We start from the raw sequence: 26,200 nt of genomic DNA, 5'->3' as shown, positions 1-26,200 counted from the left end.
CATAACAACCTACATTCCATTAAAAAACAGAGGAATCATTAAAGGGAGGCAGAAGGAGAGAACTTTTGAGGCCGCTTTTCAGGTGTCCCATTCAGGTAGTCTCTAATCTTTTCCTGAAAGAAAAGATTAACTTCATCACTAAAATATGAAGTGTTATTCTGTGCTGCAATGCTCTTAGGGACTATAAGTTAGTATTATTTACCAGTAAATTAAGTTCCTTCTATGCCTATCAGCATTTGTTTTCTGTGTGTGTGTGTGTGTGTGTGTGTGTTTTACAGTTTTTCTTTCCCCATTTGATATCTTAGCTCAGTTGGCACATATTCCTGCTTCTACTAAAGCATGTCAATCTCTTACAAACTTCCCTTTTTTTTTTCAAACTTCCCTTTCTTATTAAACTACAAAAACAAAGCTCTCTAAAATTATGTCTAAAATTATGTTTGTAATTTTGTAGTTAAACAAAAGGCTACAGGGAAATATACTACATGTTTACAGAGAGTATCTCTAGGTTACAAATATTCAATGCATTTTTTTTCCCTAACCTTTTCTTACCCTTTCCAAGTTTTCTATATAATCATGATTAGAAAAATATATAACTATATTTAAAATACACTATATTTGTTCTTTATCATTAAATATAGTTTTCATTGACTTATTTGCAAAATTAATATTCCTTTGTGTTTAAGCATCTAGAGAACAATTTTTCTTTCTATGTACCATTTTAACTAGCTTTAGGCCTCTCTATCATATTGGATAGTAACTCCCAGAGTTTCATGGTTAATAAAAAATTGCTTTTTTAAAAAATAATTTCTAAAAATGATGATTCATTTTCTGATCCAGCTATAAAAGTTATATAACTAAAAAAATTAAGTCTATTTTAAGAGCTATTTTTGTTCACTAGTGGTAAAGGGGGAAAGTTGTCCTTAGGAACTCTACCCTTCTGATGACAAGGGTATCTTTTTTAATTTTTCCCTCATTTTATCTCTTTGTAACAGCAACCTTCTTTTCAAAACTTAAGGTCAACAAAATAAAATAATCTAGGTTCCCATTACTTTTGAGTAGAATACTAAAGTATACAGCAATAAAATACAACGGTTATAAAATAAACAATATTGCAGAATTCTTGAATAAGAATGCAACGGAAGTACAATACAGTACTAGCAACTTTAATACTAACAGAAGGTTTGGGTTTTACAAATCTAAAACAAGAAAAACAGAAACAACCACTCCTAAAGTTACTGATACCTTGTCCTTGTCTAATGTTGCTCTTAAAAATGAAGTTAAAATATACGTATGAGTTAATGATGAGTTAGTATCTGGAGTGCTTCTAAACTTAATAGGGGCATGCCACTGGTATAAACATTACAAATTTGAAGGTTGTTATATCCTAGGGTAATCATGATTTCTTATGTTTGTCCTAAAGATACTTTCATTAAATCATGATCTGAATCTTAAATTAAGACCTATCTTTGGGAACCTTAACTTTTCTGCCCCAATATGCTCATAGGTACATATTATTTTCTCAGTGATAGAGCTAAACAATCCCAACACTGGATTTTTATTTCTGCCATCCTTGCTTACCTGACCTAACTTTTTAGAATGCATAAATTTGCTGAATCCTATTAGGATGCACTTTATTACACAATAATATGGCAAATATATAATTTGACACCTCATTGGTGATCACTGCTACAAGGGGAGATGTACATAAAAGTCTAAAGAAGACCACAGATGATAGATATTCATGCATTTAGTATTTGTGCTATTTGGTTCCTGCTGAGCCAAATACAACCTATACTTTTATTATAGCCATCTATTTGTCTTAACATTTGGCTCAATTCCCAGCTTTAGATTTGCTAAGACAATTATGTTTCCTTATGTGTCAAGTTTTAGACAATTATTAAGTGCTTATCTTAAGAGAACCTGGTTCTTAAGTATTTTCTAACATTAGAAATTGTGTATGCTAGGAAATGGGGTGTTATCTTGACAGTGATATTAAAATGCTAGAATCGTCTTAGTGAGTACGTAATATTATATCAATAATGATGACTATAGGGGAGCCAGGGTGGCTCAGTCCGTTAAACATCTGCCTTCAGCTCAGGTCGTGGTCCCAGGGTCCTGGGTATTGAGCCCCGCACTGGGCTCCCTGCTCAGTGGGGAGTTTGTTTCTCCCTTTCTCTGCCATCCTCCCTGCTTGTGCTCGCATGCTCTCTGTCAAATAAATAAAATCTTAAAAAAAAAAAATATACTAGATTTTTGTCTCTTGGTTAGTCAGTCCTGTGTACTTAAAAATGATACATTTGCTAGAGATAGTTTAATCTTAAGTTAAGGTAGATAATAGTAGCCCACTAGCCTCATATGATCCTTCCAGTAAGATTACTGTTCACCCACTTATTTGACAAATATTTATGGAATATCTACTGTATCTGAGTTACCACAGAACAAAAATAAATAAAAGGCAGCTCAGCTCCTATTCTCAAGGAGCTTAAAATCCCATGAAATTCCACAATTATAATACAAGGTGGCATGTAATATATAACCAAGAGGTGGTACAAATAACTTGACGTAGGTCCTCAAGGATGGGTAGATTTTCAAAAGGCAGAAACGAGCAAATGAGTAACATTCTCCAGATAACAGCATTAACAAAACCATGGAGAAAAACATCAAATGAACATGTGATATAGGCATACCTTGTTTTACTGAGCTTTGCTTTACACTAAGCTTTGCAAATGCCGCATTTTTAAAAATTCAAAGTTTGTGGCAAGCTTGTGTTGAGCAAGTCTATTGGTGCCATTTTTCCAACAGCATGTGCTCATTTGGTGTTTGTGTCACATTTTGGTTATCCTCACAATATTTCAAATATTTCCTTCTCCTCCCTCCCTCCATCTCTCTCTCTTTCTTTCTGTGGGCTCCATATCCAATTTGGGGCTTGAACTCATGACCTTGAGATTGAGAACCATGTTCTACCAACTGAGCCAGCCAGGCGTCCCTCAAACATTTTCATTATTGTTATATTCATTAAGGTGATCTGTGATGTTATTGCTATTATTTTGGGGACCATGAACTGCACCCGTATTAGATGGTGGACCTAACTAATAAACGTTGTGCGTGTTCTGACTGCTCCACCAAATGGCTATTCCCCCATCTAGCTTCATCTTCTCAGGTCTATTTCCTGAGACACAACAATATTGAAATAAAGCCAATTATAACCCTACAATGGCCTCGAAGTGTTCAAGTGAAAGGAAGAGTTGTACATCTCTCACTTTAAATAAAAAGATGGAAATGATTAAGCTCAGGAAGGAAATTATGTTGAAAGCCAAGGTAGGCTAAAAGCTAGGCTTCTTGCACCACCATTCACAAGCAAACCTGTGATAGCAAGGGAAAAATTCTTGAATGAAATTAAAAGTTTTCCTGCAGTGAACACACAAATGATAAGTCAAACAGCTTTACTGCTGAGATAAAGTTTAAATGTCTGAATAAAGGTTTAAAGCACTCACATTTTAAGCCAAAGTTTAATCCAGAGCACAGCCCTTCTCTTCAATTCTAAGAAAGCTAAAACAAATGAGGAAGCTACAGAAGGAAAGTTTGAAGCTAGGAGAGCTTAGCTCCTGAGGTTCTAAGGAAAGAAGCCATCTCTATATGAAAGTAAAAGTGAAGCAGTAAAGACTGATGCAGAAGCTGCAGCAAGTTATTCAGAGGGATGAGCTAAGATCATTAATGAAGGTGGATAAACAAAACAATAGCTTTTCAATGTGGATGAAACAACCTTCTATTGGAAGAAGATGTCCTCTAGGACTTTCACAGCTAGACAGTAGTCAGTGCCTAGCTTCAAGGCTTCAAAGGATGGGCTGACTTGCTTTTAGGGGCTATGTAGCTGGTGACTAAGTTGAAGCCGAGGCTCACTGACCATTCTGGAAATCATAGGGTCCTTAAGAATTACGTTAAATCTTCTGTGCTCTATAAATGGAAAAACAAAGCCTGGTGACAGCATATGCTTACAACACGGTTAACTGAATATGTTAAGTCCACTGTTTGGACCTACTGACCTACTGCTCATAAAAATAATTCCTTTCAAAATATTACTGCTCACTGACAATACATCTGGTCACCCAAGAGCTCTGATGGAGATGTGCAATGATTTTAATGTTGTTTTCATGTGTGCTAACCCAGTATCGATTCTGCATCCTATGGATCAAGGAACAATTTTGACTTCCAAGTCTTATTATTTGAGACACTTTCCATATGGTTACAGTTGACATAGATAGTGATTTCTTTGATGGATCTGGGCAAAGTAAATTGACAACCTTCTGGAAAGGACTCACCATTCTAGATGCCATGAAGAGTGCTCATGATTACAAAAAATAAAAGAACATTCATGATTCACGGGAAGAGGTCAAAACATCAACATCAAACAAGAGTTTGGAAGAAGTTGATTTTAACTCTCATAGATGACTTTCAAGGGTTCAGGACATCAGTGAAGGAAGTAACTGAGAGGTGGCAGAAACAGGAGGGGCAGAAACAAGACGTGGGAGAATTAGAAGTGGAGCCTGAAGATATGACTAAATCGCTGCAATCTCATGATAAAATTTTAATGGACCAGGAGCTGCTTCTTACGGATGAAGAAAAAAAGTAGTTTCTTGAGACGGAATCTACTCCTTAGGAAGATGCTGTGAAGATGGTTGAAACAACAACAAAGGATTCAGAATTTTACATACACTTAGTTGATGAAGCAAGCAGTAGTAGAGTTTGAGAGAACAGACTCCAATTTTGAAAGATGTTCTACTGTGGGTAAAATTCTATCAAATAGCACCACATACTACAGAGAAATTGTTAGTGAAAAAATGAGCCAATCAATGTGGTAAACTTTACTGTTGTCTTATTTCAAGAAACTGCTATACCCCCAATCTCCAACTTTGGCAAGCCTCTCCCTGATTATGAGCCATTAACATCAAGGCAAGACCCTCCACCAGCAAAATGATTACAACTGACTGAAAGCTCAGATGATAGTTAGCATTTTCTAAAAATAAAGTATTTTAAAACTAAAATATGTACATTTTTTAGACATAATGCTATTGCACAGTTAACAGACTATATTATAGTATAAATTTAACTTTTATATTGCACCAGGTAATCAAACAATTAATTTGATTCCCTGTATTGCAATATTTCCTTTACTGCAGTGGTCTAGAACCAAACCCATTAATATTCCTGAGGTATGCCTGTAATCATGTTTGGCTACAAAACTGTGATATGCAATTAGGCATATTAAGAGAAGGGTACAAAGACAAATTAAAGCAGAATTGTGTAAGACCTTCTATGTCATTAAATCTAGACTTTACTGAGTGCACAAGCTAACTAAAGGCTCTTTATGAATACAGAAATGTGAAGATAAAAGAAGTAAAATAGGAAGGTTATTTTAGTGGCTCTTGACCTAAAGATAGAGAACAACAACTTGGATGATTACTTGATTCACTTACAAACATTCATGGAGTCTCTACCATATGACAGACCCTGCTGTCAGCCTTGAGGAAATAAAGTTAAGACTCCTATATGATTTGGCCCTGTTGCTTCTCTGACTTTCCCGGGGTAACTCCTACTTGTCCTTCAAGACTTGGTTCAAATATCACTTTTCCAATCAGGCCTCTTCTGACTACCCTATTTTAAAATATAACCAGGTCTATTTTCTTTCCTTTTCCACCCCCATCGTTTACCACCTAACATACTACATAATTTATCCATGTATTATATGCTTATTGTTTTCTTCTCCCCATAAGAATATTAACTACAGAAAAACAGTTGTCTTTGCCTCTTATTCACAGATATATCACAATTATCTAGAAAACTACCTAACATTTATGACCACTCAATACTATTTGTTGAATACTGCTGAGTACAGGAACTGGAAGAGTTTATAACCTTCTCAGGAGAGAAAAATTATTAAACAGTGTGAGAAACTCATTAAAAGAGGGATATATGGGGCACCTGGGTGGTTCAGTTGGTTAAGCATCTGCCTTTGGCTCAGGTCATGATCCCAGGGTCGTGGGATGGAGCCTCACATAGGGTTCCCTGCTCAGCAAGCAGTCTGCTTCTCCCTCTCCCTCTACACCCTGCTCATGCTCTCTCTCAAATAAATAAATAAAATCTTTATATATATGTATACATATATATACACACACACACACACGTTTATATATATATATATAAAACAAAATGAAAAAAAGATATACATATACGTGTGAGTATGTGTATATATATGTATATATACATATATAGTGTGCTATGAGAACCTAAATGGAGAGACACCTGGAAACACTTAAGGAAAGCTACTTCTAGAAGGTCATGATTGAATGAAATGAGAAGGGTAGGGATTTGCCATAAAAATAAAAGTACCATTAGACGTGAGAACAGCAGGATACTCTTCAGTTGCACTGAAATACGTTGTCAGTAGCACCAAATACAGAGCTTAGTACATAGTGCCTTCAGTACATGTTTGCTGAACTGAACTACACTAGAGAAAAGATCAGATATTGTCTTTATGAAGTGGAGAAAGGTCTGGGAAGGAGCAACCAAGAAAAGTAGAAAGAATTAAGACAGCATAATGTCAAGGAAATTTGGGGTAAATCATATCAATGGTGTCAAATGTTTAGAGGTCAAAAAGAGTAAGGCTGGAAGAAAGGCCTGAGTTTGGTCCATATCAGAGAGCAGATATAGTAGGATACTATGGAATGCAGACTGTCAGAATATCAAACAAAAGTAGAGATAGCATCTGAAAAGTTTACAAATACTTTCAAACATTATCCCATCTTATGGTCAGGATACAGAGACTTAAGGAAGTTGATTTGTCCAAGGCCAGGCAGCCAGCAAGGGCTTGAAATAAGATACGGATCCAGCTTTACTGACTCTAATTCTCATATTACTTCCATTCTCCTCACCAACATGGTCTTTTGCTATCATTCACAGTGGTGGGCTGCAGAGAGATGGGCAGTGAATCTACCACAATATCCCATCAATATTCTGACATAACCAGGGAAGAAGCAGGAGAGCCTGAACAAAATTTAAGTGTAACTTCAGTACTAAAGAGAGAAACTGAATTATTTCCAAAAAGGATTTGAGGCAATGAATGCAGACTACACAGAAGCTCAATAGCAGAAGAACACCTGAGACCTTACAGTTTAATTCAGTTTGCCTGTGCAAATAAGTTAGCTGTATTTCATTCTTTAAGTCAGGGCCCCATGTGGTGCATAGGAAAGGATTATAGATATGTGATGATACTGATTCCCTTGGCTCTTAGGGCTGTAGGTCTTTAGGTCTAAATTTTCTTCTATGTACCACAATGTGGTATATAATTATTATGGGTGTCTGTGAAACATTTTATGAATACAGATGCAACACTGTCTAGGGTTACTTCCAAGCAAACGACTAAGTTAAAAAAATGTTAGTGTAGGTACCTTTAAATCTTAAGATATTATTTACATTACTCACATATTTATGGAAATAAAGCTCTAAAATTAATTTTCTATAATAATTCAATACTCAAAAGCCAAGGCCAAATGATCCTGTCAATTAATTTTTCCTCCTTTCTAGGGTGACAGAACATGAAAGATACCGAACTCTGGGAAACGAACAAGGGGTGGTGGAAAAGGAGGTGGGCGGAGGTTGGGGTGACTAGGTGACGGGCATTGAGGGGGGCTCTTGAGGGGATAAGCCCTGGGTGTTATGCTATATGTTCGCAAATCGAACTCCAATAAAAAAAAAATATATACAAAAAAAATTTTTTCTTCCTTTCTAAATATACAAAATGTACTAAAATACGTGAAATAGATTTAACCAAAGATATACTGTATTAGGTAAGCTTCAGTTCTGAAATGGTACTTTCTATTTGAATTAAAGTTAAATAATAATATTATGATCCCTATTCTATAGATACAAGAAGAAAAATAACACAAAAACATACCTGTGGGGCGTATCCAGGAGGCACATAAATAGGAGGCACAGAACCATTTGGGGACATCATTGGAACCTGAGCAGGACCTGAATGGATCACAGAAATATGTGTTAATCCAGCATTACTTAGGAAGCTAAAGTTGAAAATAATTTGAATTCCACTTTGAATCCTCATCTAAAGTAAACATTCAAATTAACAGTAACTGTATTACTAGGAAAATAAATTAAAATGGTTCATCTGCTATAAAACATAAAAATTTATCTTGTAAAGTGCACTGATTATTCTTTACCTACAGTTGTGTTTTGTTAACCTATCTGGTGATCATAACAGTCACTTGGGGGAGCTTTTTTAAAAATGCAGATTTCTAGGCTCTCCTAGAGATTCTTTATTATGCTTACAGTGGGGTTTCAAGTCAGTATATTTACTTTACAAATATATCTGGTGAATCTTATGATTATGCAAATCCAGGAACACTGACCTAGAGGAGAATCAAACTAAACTTTGCATATAAAATCAATGACAATACAAAAAAGCAAAATTTTGAAGACCAATAGGAAAAAAGAAAGGTCATGAGGGAAGAGCAGTAAGAGAAAGAATTAGAAATTTGGAATTTGCTTTGTTAGTGTTCAAAGCCTCTTGTGTAATGTGTAAGTCATGTCTGTGGGGCCTTGAGAACAAAGTTAGAAAAATAGTATATGTGTATATTTAGCCAAGGAATAACTGTTTCTTACACTAAAAAGTTCTAAAGAAGAAAAAAGGGACAATTTAGCTTGTCTTATTCTATATTTTCTTTCATTTTTACTGTTATCCTTTCCAGATAACTTTTATAAATATTATCTCATTTATTCTCTTAATGTTTGTAGGATAAAATAGGCATTTTGGGAAGACGTGTTTTTTTCTAGTAAGTAATATCTTGCTTCATTTAACTTTTTATTTTATTTATTTATTTTTTTTATTTTTATTTATTTATGATAGTCACAGAGAGAGAGAGAGAGAGAGGCAGAGACACAGGCAGAGGGAGAAGCAGGCTCCATGCACTGGGAGCCCGATGTGGGATTCGATCCCGGGTCTCCAGGATCGCGCCCTAGGCTGAAGGCAGGCGCCAAACCGCTGCGCCACCTAGGGATCCCTCATTTAACTTTTTAAAAAGAGTATCTCACCTTCAGATCCTTTTTTCCTTCTAACTTCAGACTGCATTGTACCCTCACCCATTAGTTTTTATTAACTTGAAACTGAACCATCTCAAAGAGCCTCACTCATTTCTTAATAAATGTACCCAAGAATCTAAAGAAGAATGTAATGGGGGAAGAGTTTTTTTATATGTGGAATATCACCCTGAAGAGTACATATAATGGATATCAGCTATAAAAGAAAAGGATGAAAAGCTTAATAATAGAGCAGAAAAGAAATAAATTTCACTGGTAACATTATACAATACTTCAGGAAAACAAAATGAAAAGCACGGGGGTTACAGCAAATCTAGATTAAAGCCACTCTCCTCTTTCCCAGGAAGGAGTGACAACCAAGCAACAAAGTGGTTGGCGGTGGGGGCAGGGGAAAAGAGGTGAGACATAGCGAAAGAAAGAGAAAAGAGGATGTAGGAAAAGGTGGGTACAGGAGGGTAAATGCTAAACCGTGGTAAGGGAAGGAGGGAGGGAAGAGAGGAGTAGGAAAGGTGAAAAGAGTGAAGAGGCCTGGAACGGAGGGAGAGAAGGGGAGGAGAAGAGAGAAAAGGGAGGGAGGGAGGAAGGAAACAAGAGAGGGAGAAGAGAGAGAATAGGGTAAAGACTCAAGAGGATTCAAGGAAGTAAGGAGCTCACGTGTGTGCCTGTGTGGGGGCAGACTACCAAATTATGCTATATACAACTATAAAAATAACTTAAAAAAGATTTATTTGACAGAGAATGAACAAACAAGGTGCAGAGAAGGGTAGATGGAGAGGGAGAAGCAGACTCCCCACAGGGAGCAGAGAGACGGATGAAGGACCCCCAAGATCACAACCTGAGCTGAAGGCAGACAACCAACTGAGCCACCAGGTACTCCTAAAAAAAACTTTTCAACATTGTACTCTTCCCATTTAAAACAAGCCCACCAAATACATGTTGTTCAGAATATTTTCTTAAAATAGCTAATTATATATAACTAAGATTAATGTACTATATGCTAGGCCTTTTGTGTTCTTTTTTCTCCTCATAATCATTCTACTAGTAGGTGAGTATTATTATTTCTCCCATTTTCCAGAAGTGGAAATTAAGGCAGAGAGGTTAAGTTTGCCCTAGTGGTAGAAAACGAATTCAAAATCAGGCAGTTTAATTTAAGGATATATCTTTACAACATAATTAGTAAACATTAAAATACTCTGCATTACTGGCAACTGATATAACTTGAGGCTCCAATGCTTTTAAGGAAAATTAAAGCCTTCATTAACCAAAAAGAGAGGAAGGAAGAACAAAGTTTTCCTACATTTAAGGCAACATTAACCTATTAATTTACAAAATAAAACTTGTGAGGTGCTTTATTCCCCTAAGTAAGAAAGGCTTCACCCAAAACTTACCTTTTAATTTCTCTATGCCAGACTCAAGAGAAAACGAGAACAGTGTAAAGAAAATCCTGGTTTACATCTATTAGCTAATTTATATAAACCTACAGTAAACTCATTGTATGAATCTTGAGAACTGGCTTAGATACTATTCATAGCATGTGAAATTTAGCTGGGAACCAGAAAAGAAAATTCATTGAAAATCCTATTTGTAATCTTAGTAAAGGAAATTAATATTTTTTGACTTTCTACTAAACGTGCCAGGGACTGTGGTTCCTTTCACATGTCGTCAAGTTCAATTCTTACATTGAGTCATCAGAATAGATTTTTATTGTTTTTCAGCCACCAGAGAAAAAAAAAAGTTATTGCTGATTACATTTAAAATTGCAAAACTACTTTGGATTGCTTCTTTTTTTTTTTTTTTGGATTGCTTCTTTTACTAAAGATATAAATACTACATAATTAAAATTCAAACCGTATAGTTTGAAAGCTGCTTTATAGTTTATATTTTAGTAGAGCAAAATTCTACTACTGAAAATAGAACAAAACAAACTCAACCTAAAATAAACCAGCAGTAAATACATTACTAGTTGCAGTCCCGGAATATTATTTACTCATTTTCCTATGAAGTAATCATTTCACTCAAGCAAGTAAATTTTCTTATCTTGAGGCAGAAATGGTACATGGTTATTTTTTTAAAAGACAATTCATGGATACCATATTTAATATCTAAAATACTGTTGTGAAATAACATTCAACAATGAACACATAAAAGCCCCATTAAATAAACATAATAAATACAATTTAGAATACAATATTTACAGCACAGCTTCCGTTGCTATTTCTGTCTACAGCAGCAAACCTCTAAAACCTTGCTTAATCATGCAAATGTTTGTTTACCTCCTCAGTTTCACCAATACTTTTATTGTTGGAATAAAATATTGAAAGTACTAAAAGATTAACTACAAACCTTGATTAAATGCAGTGAGCAGGTATTTTGTCCCAGTAATGACGCCAAATGTTACAAACTGTTCCATTAAATGCACATATGCCACAAGAATAGCCATATCTGAACAACTGTAGATATACCCCGTAGCTCCTTAATAATCTACATGATGTAAGCAAAATCCACCCCAAAACATAAAGCTATTAAAATCATTTTTAGGTGCATGTTTCCTATTCTAAACCCTAACAGAAGAGGAGTCAATTCTAGTCAACAATTGTCTTTAGAAATTTGAGAAGCCCCTCACCTCCATTTCTTAAGAAGTGCCATCAATGATTTAATAAAGATGGTATTTCATTTACTGTAAGTTAAATTCTTCTTTTTCTTTATTAGCATACATTCACATTTAAGAAGGTATTTGTTTTTTGACAAAACTAAAAATTTGACTTTAAATTCTTAAAATGCAACGGGCTGCTGACGTGCTACACATTCTCCTTATAAGCAAGCTTTCACAATGGCTTCCAAATAATCTGATGCCAATATTCAGATTTTAGTGGTAAAAAGAAAAACCTAGCAAAATAAAGGCACTGGAAAGGAATATTCCATGGAATATAAAATCAGTCCATCTCCAAATAGAGTCTAATCTTTTTATAACTACATGGTCACAATTTAAAATATTTTTACTGCGATAGATTTGGCATCTACTGAAAAAGAACACACGGCATGACTTTAGATTAATACGATGCCTTCTGTTCGAAAATAAAAAGAATGTTCAAAAACAATCAGCAAATCTTACCACTCATTTTGTTTTTACAGTAGCAGCAGAGAACAAAATCCAACAAGGAAACAGCGTAGTACACGTTAACAGCTTTAATTGGAGAACGGTTCCGCTTTTTTTTTTTTTTTTTTGCAAAGCTGTGAGAGGAAAAGATCCTTTGACCGAGTCACGTGGTGCCTACCACGTGACTTACAGTGACCCGCGGAAAGGGAAGGGGGGTTAAAAAACAGCAAGGAAAAAAAAGCAAACATTCCCGCTGCCAGCGTTTGGATTGTAGTAAATCATTAAATGGTTTCTACTGCTGCTGCCTTGAATTTGACGATCTTTCTGACTTCCTCCTGAACTAACTCAAAGGATCATCAAAATACACGTACAGAATTTTTTTTTTTAAAAGATTTTACTTATTCATGAGAGACACAGAGAGGGGCAGAGACACAGGCAGAGGGAGAACCAGGCTCCCTGCAGGGATTCCGCCCCCGCCCCCCATCCCAGAAATAATTTGATGTAAAACCGTTCTCTTTGTTTCCATTTCCCTCCTGTAACATTACAGGCATTATCTTCTAATTCAGTTTTCATTATCCAAGCTCCTACTTTCATCTATAAAGTGTAAGATACATATAACATTTATTAATCTAGAAGATTCGCTCTGAAATGTCCTTCTGTAACTTGATCCACTCTCCATGCTCATCCTTAAAGAATGCCCACAGCGTACAATTGTCTATAGAATATTTATTTGCTTGATCAATGTGTTCCTCTAAGGTGAGTTTTATGTTTCAGGCTGGCATTCGCCTCTCAAGTTAATAAAGGCTACCACTTTAAGTGCTGGTTTTACTTTATTTCTGATTTTGTTTTATGTTTAAGATTTAATCTAGACATTAATTAATACAGACACTTGGTGGACAGCATTCTCCCTCATGCTCATGAAATCTTAAAAAGACAGGCCACAGTTCAGGATCAGAGTGCTCTCCCCAAACTCTGGAGAAGAGGAAAGAGACCAAAGATGTTACAACAGAGGGGAAAAAGACTATAAGTGTAAGAACTTTTGGAGGTCTTTTAATTACTTTATCATGCTATGTAAGCTAAGGAAACTTATTAATAGCTGATACAAATGAATAGGTAATGATAATGATTGTGATTTGTTTAAAAGTTGCACAGTGGAAAAAAACAGATTTTAGTACCAGAAGATTTAAGTTTTAATAAAAGCTTCAGTATTTTTTAGCAAGATAATTTACTGCTTTTCTCTGAGGTTGTTTCTTTCTGTAAGAAGGTTAAAATAACCTCACAGCATTGTTGTGAGAATCAAATTAGATATACTAAAGTACTGAATAAGTATGTACTATATGTTGGCTAATTGAATTTAAATTAAAAAAAGTACTGAGTACACACTGGTTGGCACCACTCAATAAAGGGTAACTATTATTGCTCTGTTTTCAAGAATAATAATTATATGTTGCAGAGTATGTGCCAGGCACCATTTGGAGTATTTTACAAATGTTAACTCAACCCTCACAATAACTGAAATAGGCATCCTTTAGAGGTAGGGAAACTGAAGCAGAATGCAGTTAAGTAACTTGCCAAGAGCATAGAATGAGGCAAAGACAGGATTATCTAATGATAAGGTTATAGTTAACAACAACAACATGTAAACCATGTTCAAACCCCCAAGAAGGTGGGAAAGAACTAACTAGCAAGAGATAACCTGGAGCAATAGATACCAATAAATATATGCCAGGCATCCCAGAGAAAGTAAAACACTAAAAGGCCATTCTCAAAAGTGGCAAAGGGTAATTGTTAATTTCGAAGCTCCTACTGGAAGGGAAGGCTGCCCTGAAGAACAAGGCCTGAGAGTAAAGAGTGTCCTGGTCAATGGAATCTGCTCATAAGTGTTCAACTCAGCTTCTCAGCAAACCTAACCATGCCTCTGATCTTCAGTCCTTAAACAAAAAGCATGCCCCTGCAACCCACCTTCTCATTTTCACTCTTCTCCTCACACAGCTGTTTCCATTTCTTGACTCTTTAATTGATGATCTCCTCAATTTTTTCCATTATGCTCACTAGAACCTTTCCCATTATAAATTCCCCTATATCCTTAACCTTTTCATATAAGACCTGTTGATATATTTCCTTTAAATGAAACTCGGCCTCCCCAGGACAATTTTTCTAGCAGCTCCTGGGAACAGAGGCTTCCCATTCCTCTTCTGAAGCAGTCTCCAGATACCCCAAGGCTGCTTCCCATTACTCCTGTTGTTCCTGTTTCATGCTGAAGTTTCTTTTTCCTTGAGTTCATGTCATATGAGATCATCCTCTACCCCTTCTCATTGCTATCATGCTCAGGTCTCATTTATTGAGAACTCTGGCACCATGTTCACAGTTTTTTTCCTCTACCCTGCTTTTCTCCGTCAACACGATGATGACTTCAATGTCCAAAAAAATGTAGCCTCAAACTTTCCTGAACTCTTCCCATTCTGTTTTTAGTAACCCATGTTCAAAGATACATCCTGGAACTTCTCACTTAGAATGCCACCATCTCATCTTTGAAAACTCAGACATTCATGTTTCAGTCTCTGGCCACCACATCTATCTTTCATCTCTCCATTTTCTCTTTCTTCTCCAACATTTGTTCTTTCTCATAATGATTTCTCTTTCCTTCTAATCAAACACTGCCTTCATTGCATGATTTCCTTTCCCATGGATGTCTTCCTTTTATATCCCCTCCCCACAACGTCCCCAATTTCAACCAGACTTAGAACTGTAGAAATCAAATGGTACAAACTCACGTTTGTAATTTAGTTATCTCCGACTTTAACTCAGTCTTGCTCAGGAATCCTTTCAGGAATTTATCCCTGGTTAATAGCCCATCTTGTTTTCTAGAGTGATTATCAGAGATCTCTACCACCTTTTAAGGACTTCCCCAAAACGGACCTCAACCACGTATGTCAGCATGAAATTGAACTATTTCGATACTATTTTCTTGTATCTTCCCTTCACTAGGAAGATATCACTGTCCCTTCACTAGGTCAAAGCTATCTCTCGACTTCTACTCTTTATCTGATTTCCATCTTGTCCTCCACCAGCTCTTTGCTCTACTGGTCATTCACTATTTTCAACTGTCTTCAGTATTTTCAACCTTTCTAACATTATCCTCAACTGTCCTCACAGTGGCCATAGAGTTCCAATGCCCAGGATTAGTGATGTGGTTCATACTTTCAAGAACTTTTCAGTTATAGTAAGGACAATATAAAATAGACATATTTCATGTTTCCTAAAGACATTGTTAATTCAAGAATGTGCATCAAACAATTTTCCTAGAGGAATAAAGAGAAAGGATGTATCAAGAACATTACAATTACAGGAAAGCATTATATGGTGATGAGCATATTCTTCATTTTCCCTTACCTGATTACATGAGAATTCTAGCAAACTTAAAATGCATCTGCTTTGTATTTTCACAACTCTGTCTCAAACAATTTGCAGAGAGTTCTCTTAAATCAATAGCATGAAATGCCACAGCAAGTGTTTGGACTTTTTGATAACATTTTAACACATCAGCTATTAGCATTCTTGAACTACTGATTTTCAGGTAGATTTGTCAATACAAGCACTAGGTGACACTTGGGTGACATTGGTTATATGCATTTATTGGGTACCAGGTACTGTTGTAAATGCTTTACAGATACTAACTCATTTCATCTGTATAATATCCTCTGAAGTGGAATAACTATTATTTTCATTTTATGGGTAAGAAAACTAAGATACAAAGAGATTAAGTAACTTGCAAGGTCTCATAGCCAGAAAACTGTCAAAGAACTAGGTGGTCTAGCTTTGAAATCTGTGTCCTTTACATTACACTGCCTCTCTTGTTTAGGATATAACACTTAAAAATTATAAAATTAATGAGAAAATTGGTATAATAATACCAAAGTTCAGCTAAACTACAAACAGAAAAGCACCAAACATTTGGATGGAAGACCCCACATAATACACCTCAAATATCTGCTAGTTGCATATAATGGCAACAAAGCAAAATGCACCTAAATATATCTCACTGAAACTTTTATGAAGACCTTGAGTTTCTAGTAAGTGAGGAATATCATATGGGAAAGTTAGTGAATTACTTAATATCCAAACCTGTCCCAAAAGTAACTAAAGGAGATTTAAGCAATACAGCAACAAAAACAAAAAAACTAAAAAATCCTCAACATAACAAAACCAAACCCAAAACAAAGCAGCTGACAAACTGAAGAAAAGAGAAAATTAATATAGAAAATAAGGAATGAGGCTGGTCTTATGCCCTCTCTAGAATTGGGCCATAATATCTCTCTGGTTTATATGAACTGAAATAAGATTAAAATTAGGACACCACGGACCACTGTCAATAGTCCTTGTCTTCTGCAGATCAAGTATGTCTCATATTGCCATAGAGCATAGCCCCAATTACTTGGCTTGAAAAAAACTAAAGCAGGTATAACCTAATACTGACTTCTACCATATATAAAATTCAGTAATGCATCAATAAATGTCTAACTTTAAGCAACGTACCCTCAAAAACAGATGCAAAATGAACAGCTAAGATAGCAAGACAGCTGAATCAGCTGACTTGCAGAAAGGGCTTGCTAACTATGAGGCAAATTAAAAGTTGAAAGAGCTGACTTTCATTTTATAAAATTCTTTCTGGCAAACAAGATCAGTTGTTTATTAAGGCTGCTCTTAGACTGTAATAAGTCTGGGTCATTTGCATGTTAGAAAATTTAAGAAGCAGACTCATTCAGCTCAAATCATTATCACAAGAATTTAAGAGTAGGAATGTGAAATACATCTCATTCTACTCTTCTACAAATATATATCCAGTCCTTCAAAAGACTGACTCTGATTAGGACTGTGATCCTGATTCTTGCAGCAGTGTTAGGGTACAAGTCCTGAATTAGCATCTAAATAACATGTGTTAAAGCTCATGCAGCTTAGACTGTAACTGATGCAAGTCCATGTAGTCAAGGGACCTAGGAAAGGTCAATGACATCTGCAAGTAATCAGGTCCTCTATGGGAGAAATCCCTTGCTGGGGAGTAACTGACAATGACATATGCAGATAATCTCACGAAGGTAAGGGGAACAAAGAATTAGAACCTGTAACTTTACTCGTGGGCACAAGTCAAAATTTGTTTCTTTTAAATCTGATTTGCTTGGCCAGGTGTCCCTAAGGTATCAATTTAATAAAGGTTTTACTTTATGTGGTCCATGCCAATAGAAAGCAAATGTGAGGATCATCCTAAAATCAGCTATGTTTTTGGACTGACTGGGGATGAGCTGGATGAAGAGGCTAGATATTAGCCAGAGATTGGTTAATAGGACATATATATTTGTGTTCTGACACAGTATTTCCCAACTTGATTTATGTGCCAGTAAATTTTTAAAACAAATTTTGGGGACTCATTAAGGTAATCAGCTTTTTAAAGGCCAAATTATGACGTTAAAAAGAAAGAAGAAATTAAGAAGAGAAGGAAGTCTATTATATATTATCGCGTCATTTATAAAGAATATTTTAACCTCAAAATAGAAGAGCTTTAACTTCAGAATTAAGAAAAAAGTCTCTAGGGGTGCCTGGGTGGCTCAGTGGTTGAGCGTCTGCTTTTGGCTCAGGCCATGACCCCGGGGTCCTCGCATCGAGTCCCACATCGGGCTCTCTGCATGGAGCCTGCTTCTCTCTCTGCCTATGTGTCTCAGCCTCTCTCTTTGTGTCTCTCATGAATAAATAAAATAAATCTTAAAAAAAAAATCTTTAAATTAAATAAATTTAGCTTAATGAAAAACTACTACAATACCCTTATTTTTCCCATTTCTTAGACTGGTTAAATGTCCCTAAATCTATGGACAAGGTTTTGGGAATAACTCTTAGTAGTAGGAGAAATACAGATTTGTTTTTGAGGCTGGTTAAACTCTGGTGATGCAAGAGGGAGAAAATAGAGTAGAGGTAAGATAACCACATTATCATCATCTAATCTAAGACACTTCTGAAAGTAAAGGAGCAGCTTAAAAATCACTAAAATTATATAATTTTTTTTAAAATTGCAGGAAGTCTTTTATTTTATTTTATTTTATTTATGATAGTCACAGAGAGAGAGAGAGAGAGGCAGAGACACAGGCAGAGGGAGAGGCAGGCTCCATGCACCGGGAGCCTGATGTGGGATTCGATCCCGGGTCTCCAAGATTGCGCCCTGGGCCAAAGGCAGGCGCTAAACCGTTGCGCCACCCAGGGATCCCCCCCCCTTTTTTTTTTAAATTATATAATTTGGAATAATCTTTTATTGATTGACAAATTGCTTTTCTTACACTGAGGGACATGAAAAGTTCTATTAAAAATGTTAAAAAATAAAAGGCTTTATTAAAAAACATATGCAAGTATATTAAAGGGTATTTTATGGACTTCTTTATGTTGAATATCTGGATATTAAAGTAGTGTTAACAGAACAATCTTTTTAGTACATATCCATGTATTTTAGTCAATCTGTTAGCTCTGTCTTTATTCCATATCGCTGGTATATGACTGAAAATTTTCTTCTTTCAATATAGCCTCATTTTTAATTTTTAAAAACTGCCTGCAACTGTTATATTTTAGTTAATAACTTTGAAACTATTGATCTCTTCAACTCTTTTCTATAATACCTTAAGACTACAGTATTTATATTCAGAGAATACTCTGATTCTTAGGTGCCATCTGGTAAACTGGGAGCCAATTCTGCTTAAGCAGAGGATAATCTTAATTCTATTCTTTTTTCTTTTTGAAATGTGTAAATATTTAACTCCAAATATTTTCACTGGAACTATAATACCTTCCAAGTTTTAACAAACAAAACTTATTGGATTGTCTCTATGATTCTTTTGAATATTTTACCAAATTTAGAATTTCTTTTTAGCTCACTGTTACTGAAAGGGCTTATTGCAAAATTTAAAAAAAAGCACTGCCAATATTAAGTAGTTACAGATTTATACAATAAATGACAAAGCCATTCAGATTTTCTTTTCATATACTCTGTGGCAGGAATATTTAGATTTTATCTCCTGCATACAGTCTACATTTATCTAACCCCTATGCTTCCCATTGGTGACCCTCAATCAGTAGCCTCCTAATGCCAAGTGGCCAGCAGCAGCAGCATCACATACTTCTTCAGCAGCCACCACCACCAGGAGACTAGAAGGTATTAGCAGATCCTAGCCTTCTGTATCTAAGAGTACTTTATTTTACTTCTAAGTACCTTAACTACTATCCTTGACTTGCTTCTGGTCAGGATCAGAAAAAAGAAACAATACTCTTTAAGATTGTTGCCTTTAAGATTTAATCAGAGGTTAAAGTGAAAAACAAGAGGAGATCATGGCAGAAGCTGGAAATACAAAATGGTAGATAACCAGATGCATCACAGCTTATTTTAATGGAATCACTATTATACTCTGTCAAACAATGAAAAGTCTGGAACAAATGTTAAACTGGTTAAACACCACGATGAGAGGTATGAACTGGGATCAATAAAGTCACCCTATTAATAGTAGATACCCATTTGATAAGTTGATAAAGTTAACATTTATTCACTTGAGGCAGGCAATTAGCATAGGCCTTCAGTCTAAGAATTTAACAAGTTGGTGGTCATAATTTGGGAACAGAATAAGGCAGAGAGTTACAGAAGAAAAAGATCAAGGTCATTATTCACTGCTTAGATATTTAAGGGCTTTTTCCATGAAAATATATTATTCTTTTTTAAGGTTGGATAAAGTAGACTTCTTAAATTAGGGGCCTACTAAGTGTGATTCAGAATTATGGGTAATTTCATTTATCTGTGTACAGCTAATTGACAATTTCTATAATTAGAATTGCTAAGCATTTAGATTTATCAGTGATAATAAGCACATCAAGTAGAAGAAGTTTGAAGAATGACTGTATCATGGTTAGAATTTATCGTTAGCACTAAACTGAACTGTATACAGATAAAAAACTTGAAGTAGGAGATGTATTTATCAAGTACCTGTTTCTAAAGTAGTTATTTTTAGTGCTCTTGTTTAGAAAGCTACAAAGGCTGTGATATTAATGTGCATGGATGCAGCAGGTTGTGAACACTATTTTTAGTATCAGTTTAATGTGAACAATGATGAATCATTCTTTGTTATTCTAGTAGGAAATAGTACTTGGGTTTTACTGCAGCACATCAGATTAACTATCTCTCAATAACTGCACACCCACATGCTGACATCACACTGGCAGTGATATGGATCAATGACGCAAATCCTGTCAGGATCAAACATTAAGGCCACAGAGGTTGGAAAAAAAAAAAAAAAAAGCCCACATGACAGGGCAGACCAGTCATCCAACATGCACAGACTGCATTAAATCAGAATTGCTGATGTTAAAAAGGGTTGTGATAGGTTCTTTTTACATAATAGCTAGGGTTTTTAATTTTAATGATAGATTTCCCACATAACCAGCTCTATATTTATCTTTAAGTTTCCTCACAGCTTCTGTGATTTAAGGTCTGGACCTTTTAGAACATGTCTGAAGGTTCTACTAGCCACCTGAGTTACCTGGAAAATAGCCTCTGTAGCCACTCTTTGGACTGATCTTTTGTAGAATATGCCACCATTTTAAGCTTTTTATAGAAAATGTTGTGCCTGACAAATAACACATTTACATTTAGATTTGGAGCACTACATTCCGTGGCCTTACAATTCGCTGCTACCTCAGGGTCTTTTACATTGTTATCTTCTTCTTTAGGCTTTCACTATTTTTAGTTTTACTGACATCAAAATATCGATTTTTAAATTTTTTTTACAGATGGGTTTGGAGAAGATGGTTTATTATGAATAACTATATATGAGGTCTCAAAATATCTTCTCCCTGAATTAACCCACCTAGAATTAGAGATCTCTCCCCTAACAGGAACAGAACTTATCTCTGGAGGCCTGCCACAGAACGTTTGCATCCTCATATATAGTCCTCTGAGAAGAAATTAGGCCTCTACATTTAAACACGAACATTCTTTCTCCTCAAAGACTATCACTTCTCAGGAGAACTGGAAAACTGAAGGGAGATGAGAGCTGGAGGTAAGTTTAATAACCTTTTGTTCTAGCATCTTTAATCTGACATAATCAGACTAACCTGAAAACATGCCAACAATCCTTTCCTATACTCTCAGGCATTGCCTTCATGTTGTTTCCTAAGAGAAATCTTTTTTTTTTTTTTTTTTTAAGAAGGAAAAGCAAAAGCTCTCCCTTATTAGGTTGGTTTGCATTTTAAAAACTATTAATCATCTGAAAGAAATATTCGGAATACATAAAAATTACTGAAATAGTTGTCTTTGGTTCTTTTTGAAGGGTGTCTTTAAATCTAGATTATTCATAGTAGAAATGCTGTTTCACAATTGAAAACACTGCTATACTTTTTCACTATACATCAACTTTCATCAGGAGAAGACTAGACTATAAGGTCTTATTTTTCTGTTATGATTTATATATTCTGACCATTTGCTATTGGCCACTGTTTTACTCTACTCATTTTAACCTCCTCAGGGCAAGTCTCACCAGCTAACACGTTCCTTAAGTGGAAAAAAGGAGATTAAAAAACCACTGTGTTGATGGCTTGCTAAAGACTATGAAGAGAAGAAAAAGTTCCCACAAGAGTGAAGACAGAAATAAAGGCCTCACATCCCTTTCATTCTCTTCAGATTCACGCATTACCAGACTGGGAAGTAAAGAGTCTTATTTATGTAGATCATTTATGATAAGGTTAAGCCAAGAAAGGAGATGGAGCTTTTCCCAGGCTCTTTTGCTTGTGGCCATAAGACATTCTGGAGATACTTAGATTGCAGGTGTGGGACCTTCCTTTTCATTCTTGTCTCCTAACTATACAGTTTCTCTCCCAAAAACAACCATTCTTTGCTTCTTATAAATCCTTTCAGAGATATTCTGTGCTTGTAAAAGCAATTATATATATAATAATATAATAATAATTGTATAATAATATACAAATGATAGGGGCACCTGGGAGGCTCAGTTGGTTAAGTCTCTGCCTTTGGCCCAGGTCATGATCTCAAGAGTCCTGGGATCAAGAACTACATCAACATTCCTGCTTCGTGAGGAGTCTGCTTCTCCCTCTCCCTCTGCCCCTCCCCCCTGCTTGGGTGCATGCTCTCAAATAAATGAAATCTTAAAAAAATATACAAATGATAGTATACTATATACACTGTTCTGCACCTTAATGATATAGCTTAGAGATCTTTCCATATTGGTATAGGTAGGGCTGCGTCACTTCATAATAGCTGCATAGCATTTCACTGTAATAGTGTACCATAATTTATTTAATTATTCCTCTACTGATAAACATTCAAGTTATTTTCAACCTTTTACTATTACAAACAATGCTGCATGAATATCCCTGTAAAAACATAATTTTATAAGTATGTTAGTATATTTGTAGGATAAATTATTAGAAGTGGAATTGCCGAGGTAATTCCACCTTCATATGTCATGGTATCTATCTGTAACATAGCCCTTTCCATTTTTAGTCTCATTTTCAGACACCCCTTCATGTACAATGTTCTCCAAACTCTCTCTCATAATACCTTTTCAGTCTCCTCTAACGTCTGTGCACTGTGCCTTTGCACAGGTGATTCCTTCTGCCTCTAAGAACTTTTTCTATTTTTTCCCTCGTGGCTAAATTTTCTATTTCTTTAAGCACCAACTTTTCCTGGAAGCACTCAATGACTATTCCAAGCTGCATTAGGTATTCCTTCTCTGGCCTCCCCTATATATTTGGGCATACCTAATTCTAACATAGTACATATTCTACTGTTTTAACTGTGGATTACTTGCCCGTTTCCCTTAGTCAGCTGTGAGGCAGGATCTAAATTTCTGAAATGGCTGTCAAGAATTGAGTTGTCCTTGAGGACAGCAAAAGAGATTTAGGGCAAATTCTCTTTCCAAGTAAAGAATATGCATTTAGTTATTCTCTTTTGTGTTCTGTAAGTGTCTGAGTATGAGAGAGTTAGTACAAAAGGGTAAGGAAATCCAACATATTAAGATTTTTTAAAGTGTAAAAATATTGAAATAATGAACTTTCATTGTAATAAGAGGGATTTTCCAGAAATGATGAAAGATTGTATGATAAAATGAAGCAGAAGGAAATGCTGAATACAGAGAACTTTTTGATCCACTGAGAATTAAAAACAAGATTTGATTAAAATTTACTCTCTAAAAGTGAATCAACATTTTCAAATTATTATTGTGGAATCAGATTTTAGAATCAGAATTCTACATTTAAATGATGAGACAAAATGATTATATGACTCTGGCAAACCTCTGGAGCCTCTAGAGCAATTAATACATACCTGCAAGAAAACTATCACCACAATTATTATGTTATTGCATGACTCTGATGGTTAATGACACTATGTTTAGATGTCCCTTCATATAATACCATAATCACAGTCAGGGCACAAGCCATACTTTTGTAGACACAGGAATGGTTTTCCTAAGAAATGAAATTATGTTGGTTGCCATGACAAAGGAAATGAATATTTTGAGGAGGGGTCCTAGATAAGTTGGAAGAAGAAAATGCTTTTCCATCTCTCTGTATCTAGGTAAATAGTAAAAATCACATTCAGCGTGTTGTCATATAAGAAAAGGAACCGGGAAAGACCTTTTCTCTCTCCTGGGATACTCTCTGCAGATGGTACAAGGGCATGTAAATCAGATTATATAAATTCATGGTAGTCTCTATAACTTTATATGTTATATGTTCTCTGAACATCCTAGCCTTGCCTTATCCCAGCTATGCTTTGGGTATAAAAATTAGAAAGGTTTATGCCGTTAAGAATGCTTAATTAACACTTTTCTGAGTCCAAAATTGTAGTGTGGTTACAAGGTTAAACTAACGTAAATCTCTGTATTTGTAATTCAGTTGCCTTTCTCACCAGGAGATCTTTCTACCGAAGCTAACTTAGAAAGTCTGATTTTTATTCAATAAGAAAGGTAATCTTTCTCATTCTTTCATAGGGTTAGGAAAATGTATGCAGAACACAAAGTAGGTCTGCAGTAATACTGGTTTCTTTCCCTAGCATCCCTTCACAGAAAGGTTTGGCTAAATAGAGAGGACCCAAACAAATATATCTTCTTCCATAAATACAGTCTAGCTCATACTGATATGTTTTTGGGGTCAAGAAAATCCTCAACATCTAAAGCTTTTTGCCCTGGGTTTGTCTTTCTGAGTGTCAGAATTCTTTACATCAGCTCTATATTTATCAAATGTATATATTTCTTTTCTTCTACCCCCTTTCAAAAAATGTCAGACTATTATAAACTTGGTATGTTTCATTTTTTAGTTTTTACTAATTAAAACATCCACTTATCTGCACCAAAATATGTCATATGGTCCACCATTTACCTCAGCTTTAAAGAAAATAATCTATAAATTTTTAAAAGTTGGACTAAACGATTTAAAAAGGCTAAAACATCATTTATATGATTAATATTTAAGCAATTAATACTATTATCAATATTATAATTGATAATATTGATAATTAAATTTATCAAATTATACAGAAAGTACAAAGAAGAAAAACTCCTGTAATCTTACCATACAGGGAGACAGGCACTTGAAAGAAATGTTCCAAAAATTCTTTTGATATATATTCATTAAAAGTAACATTTTTCCTAATTATTAAAAAAAGCTAATTCTGTTCATATTCTTAATGTATAATCAAATAAATGAATGGCCTTCAATATTCAAATCCTCATTAAATAAAGACACTAATTAACAAGAATTTTTAATATTCCATTTGGGAAGGTAAAAAGAACAGAATGCAGCCTTTGAGTGTCCTAATCCCACGACTGATTTTGGTGCTCCTGCTATGAGCTTCCATAGAACCTTTCCTGTTCTTTTCCATCACAGCACTTCTCTATTTTATTGAATTCCTTAATTGTCTGTCTTACCTAGGAGACTGTAAACTTTGTGAGGGGCAGGGATAAGATTTATCTTACTCATCACTAAATCTTCAGTTTTGCAATAGTGACTGTACATATAAGTTCATAATAAGTTGCTAAATAAAAGAATGAGTTTAAAAAGACCTCCAACCTATATTCTATCTAAGGTAAACTATCAATTTTCTTTTTTTTTTTTAATTTAAATTCAATTAGCCAACCTGTTGTACATACTTAGTTTCCGAGGTAGTGTTCAATAATTTACCAGTTGCGTATAACACCCAGTGCTCATCACATCATGTGTCCTCCTTAATGCCCATCATCACGCAGTTATCTCAGCCCCCACATCCCCTCCAGCAACCCTCAGTTTGCTTCTTTATCAATTCAATTTTCTACATAATCCACACTACAGTACAATTAGTATGAATATATTAATGTTTATAATGAATCTGTTTGCCAAGGTTAAACGTATTTATTTTGTAAACATTTTCAGTAAAATGACTTGGAAAAAGGCTTTCTGCTTTTCAGTTAATCAGAAAAGTATTTGCTAACACCCTGCGCTAGGTTCAAATTTAAACCACACACTTTTATGCTTACAGCTTTTCACTCTAATATAATCTTCAGCAAAAATACCTTAAGCTAACTGATGAAGATTTCTTCCCCAAAAGATGAGAAGGCAGATATATGTGTACATGCTCCTGTGTGATTTTTCTAAAAAGTAGCAATGTGAACAAAGATATGAAGGGGGTATTGGCAAGAAATATGTAGAGACTAGGGTATCTACTAATCCTGGAATATTTGGAGTAGAAGATTTCTGGAAGTAAAGCTAGAAAGAAAGGTTGGAACCTGGACAGAGTGCCTCGAAAATTAGGCTAAGGGCACTATAAAAAATAGGAGAAGCAAGGTTTTTTGGTTTGTATTTACCATAGTAAAAAAAAAAAAAAGGGTACTGTTTTAAAAAGGCCAATCTCTGTAGTTGTAAAAATAAACATGCAAAAATGACACAGATCTTTCTGTAAATAAATTTGGATCCTAATCATTT

General features: G+C 35.2%; 1 protein-coding gene and 1 long non-coding RNA gene across 6 annotated transcripts in view; one reads left to right on the top strand and one right to left on the bottom strand.

Moving 5' to 3' along the window:
• The window catches only part of FNDC3A (fibronectin type III domain containing 3A), a 176,245-nt gene that overhangs the window by 68,170 nt on the left and 81,875 nt on the right, over positions 1-26,200 (bottom strand). For 3 of the 4 annotated variants that reach the window (XM_072783156.1, XM_072783154.1, XM_072783155.1), the window contains exon 4: positions 7,952-8,028. In XM_072783156.1, coding sequence (XP_072639257.1) covers positions 7,952-8,028 — 77 coding nt within the window. Of the gene's footprint in view, positions 1-7,951; positions 8,029-12,220; positions 20,521-26,200 lie in introns of those variants that run through there. The other variant, XM_072783157.1, reaches the window with a different exon arrangement.
• LOC140608201 (uncharacterized) lies at positions 15-22,365 on the top strand. Of its 2 annotated transcripts, XR_012010225.1 has the most exons (6): positions 15-95; positions 7,921-8,121; positions 8,806-8,843; positions 9,844-9,978; positions 21,122-21,285; positions 21,751-22,365. It is a non-coding gene; the product is annotated as an uncharacterized lncRNA (long non-coding RNA). The 2 variants fall into 2 exon arrangements; XR_012010226.1 differs by lacking the exon at positions 8,806-8,843.

Source organism: Canis lupus, chromosome 17, assembly GCF_048164855.1.
Source record: "Canis lupus baileyi chromosome 17, mCanLup2.hap1, whole genome shotgun sequence".
Lineage (NCBI taxonomy): Eukaryota > Metazoa > Chordata > Mammalia > Carnivora > Canidae > Canis > Canis lupus.
This window is presented reverse-complemented; position numbering and strand designations above follow the sequence as displayed.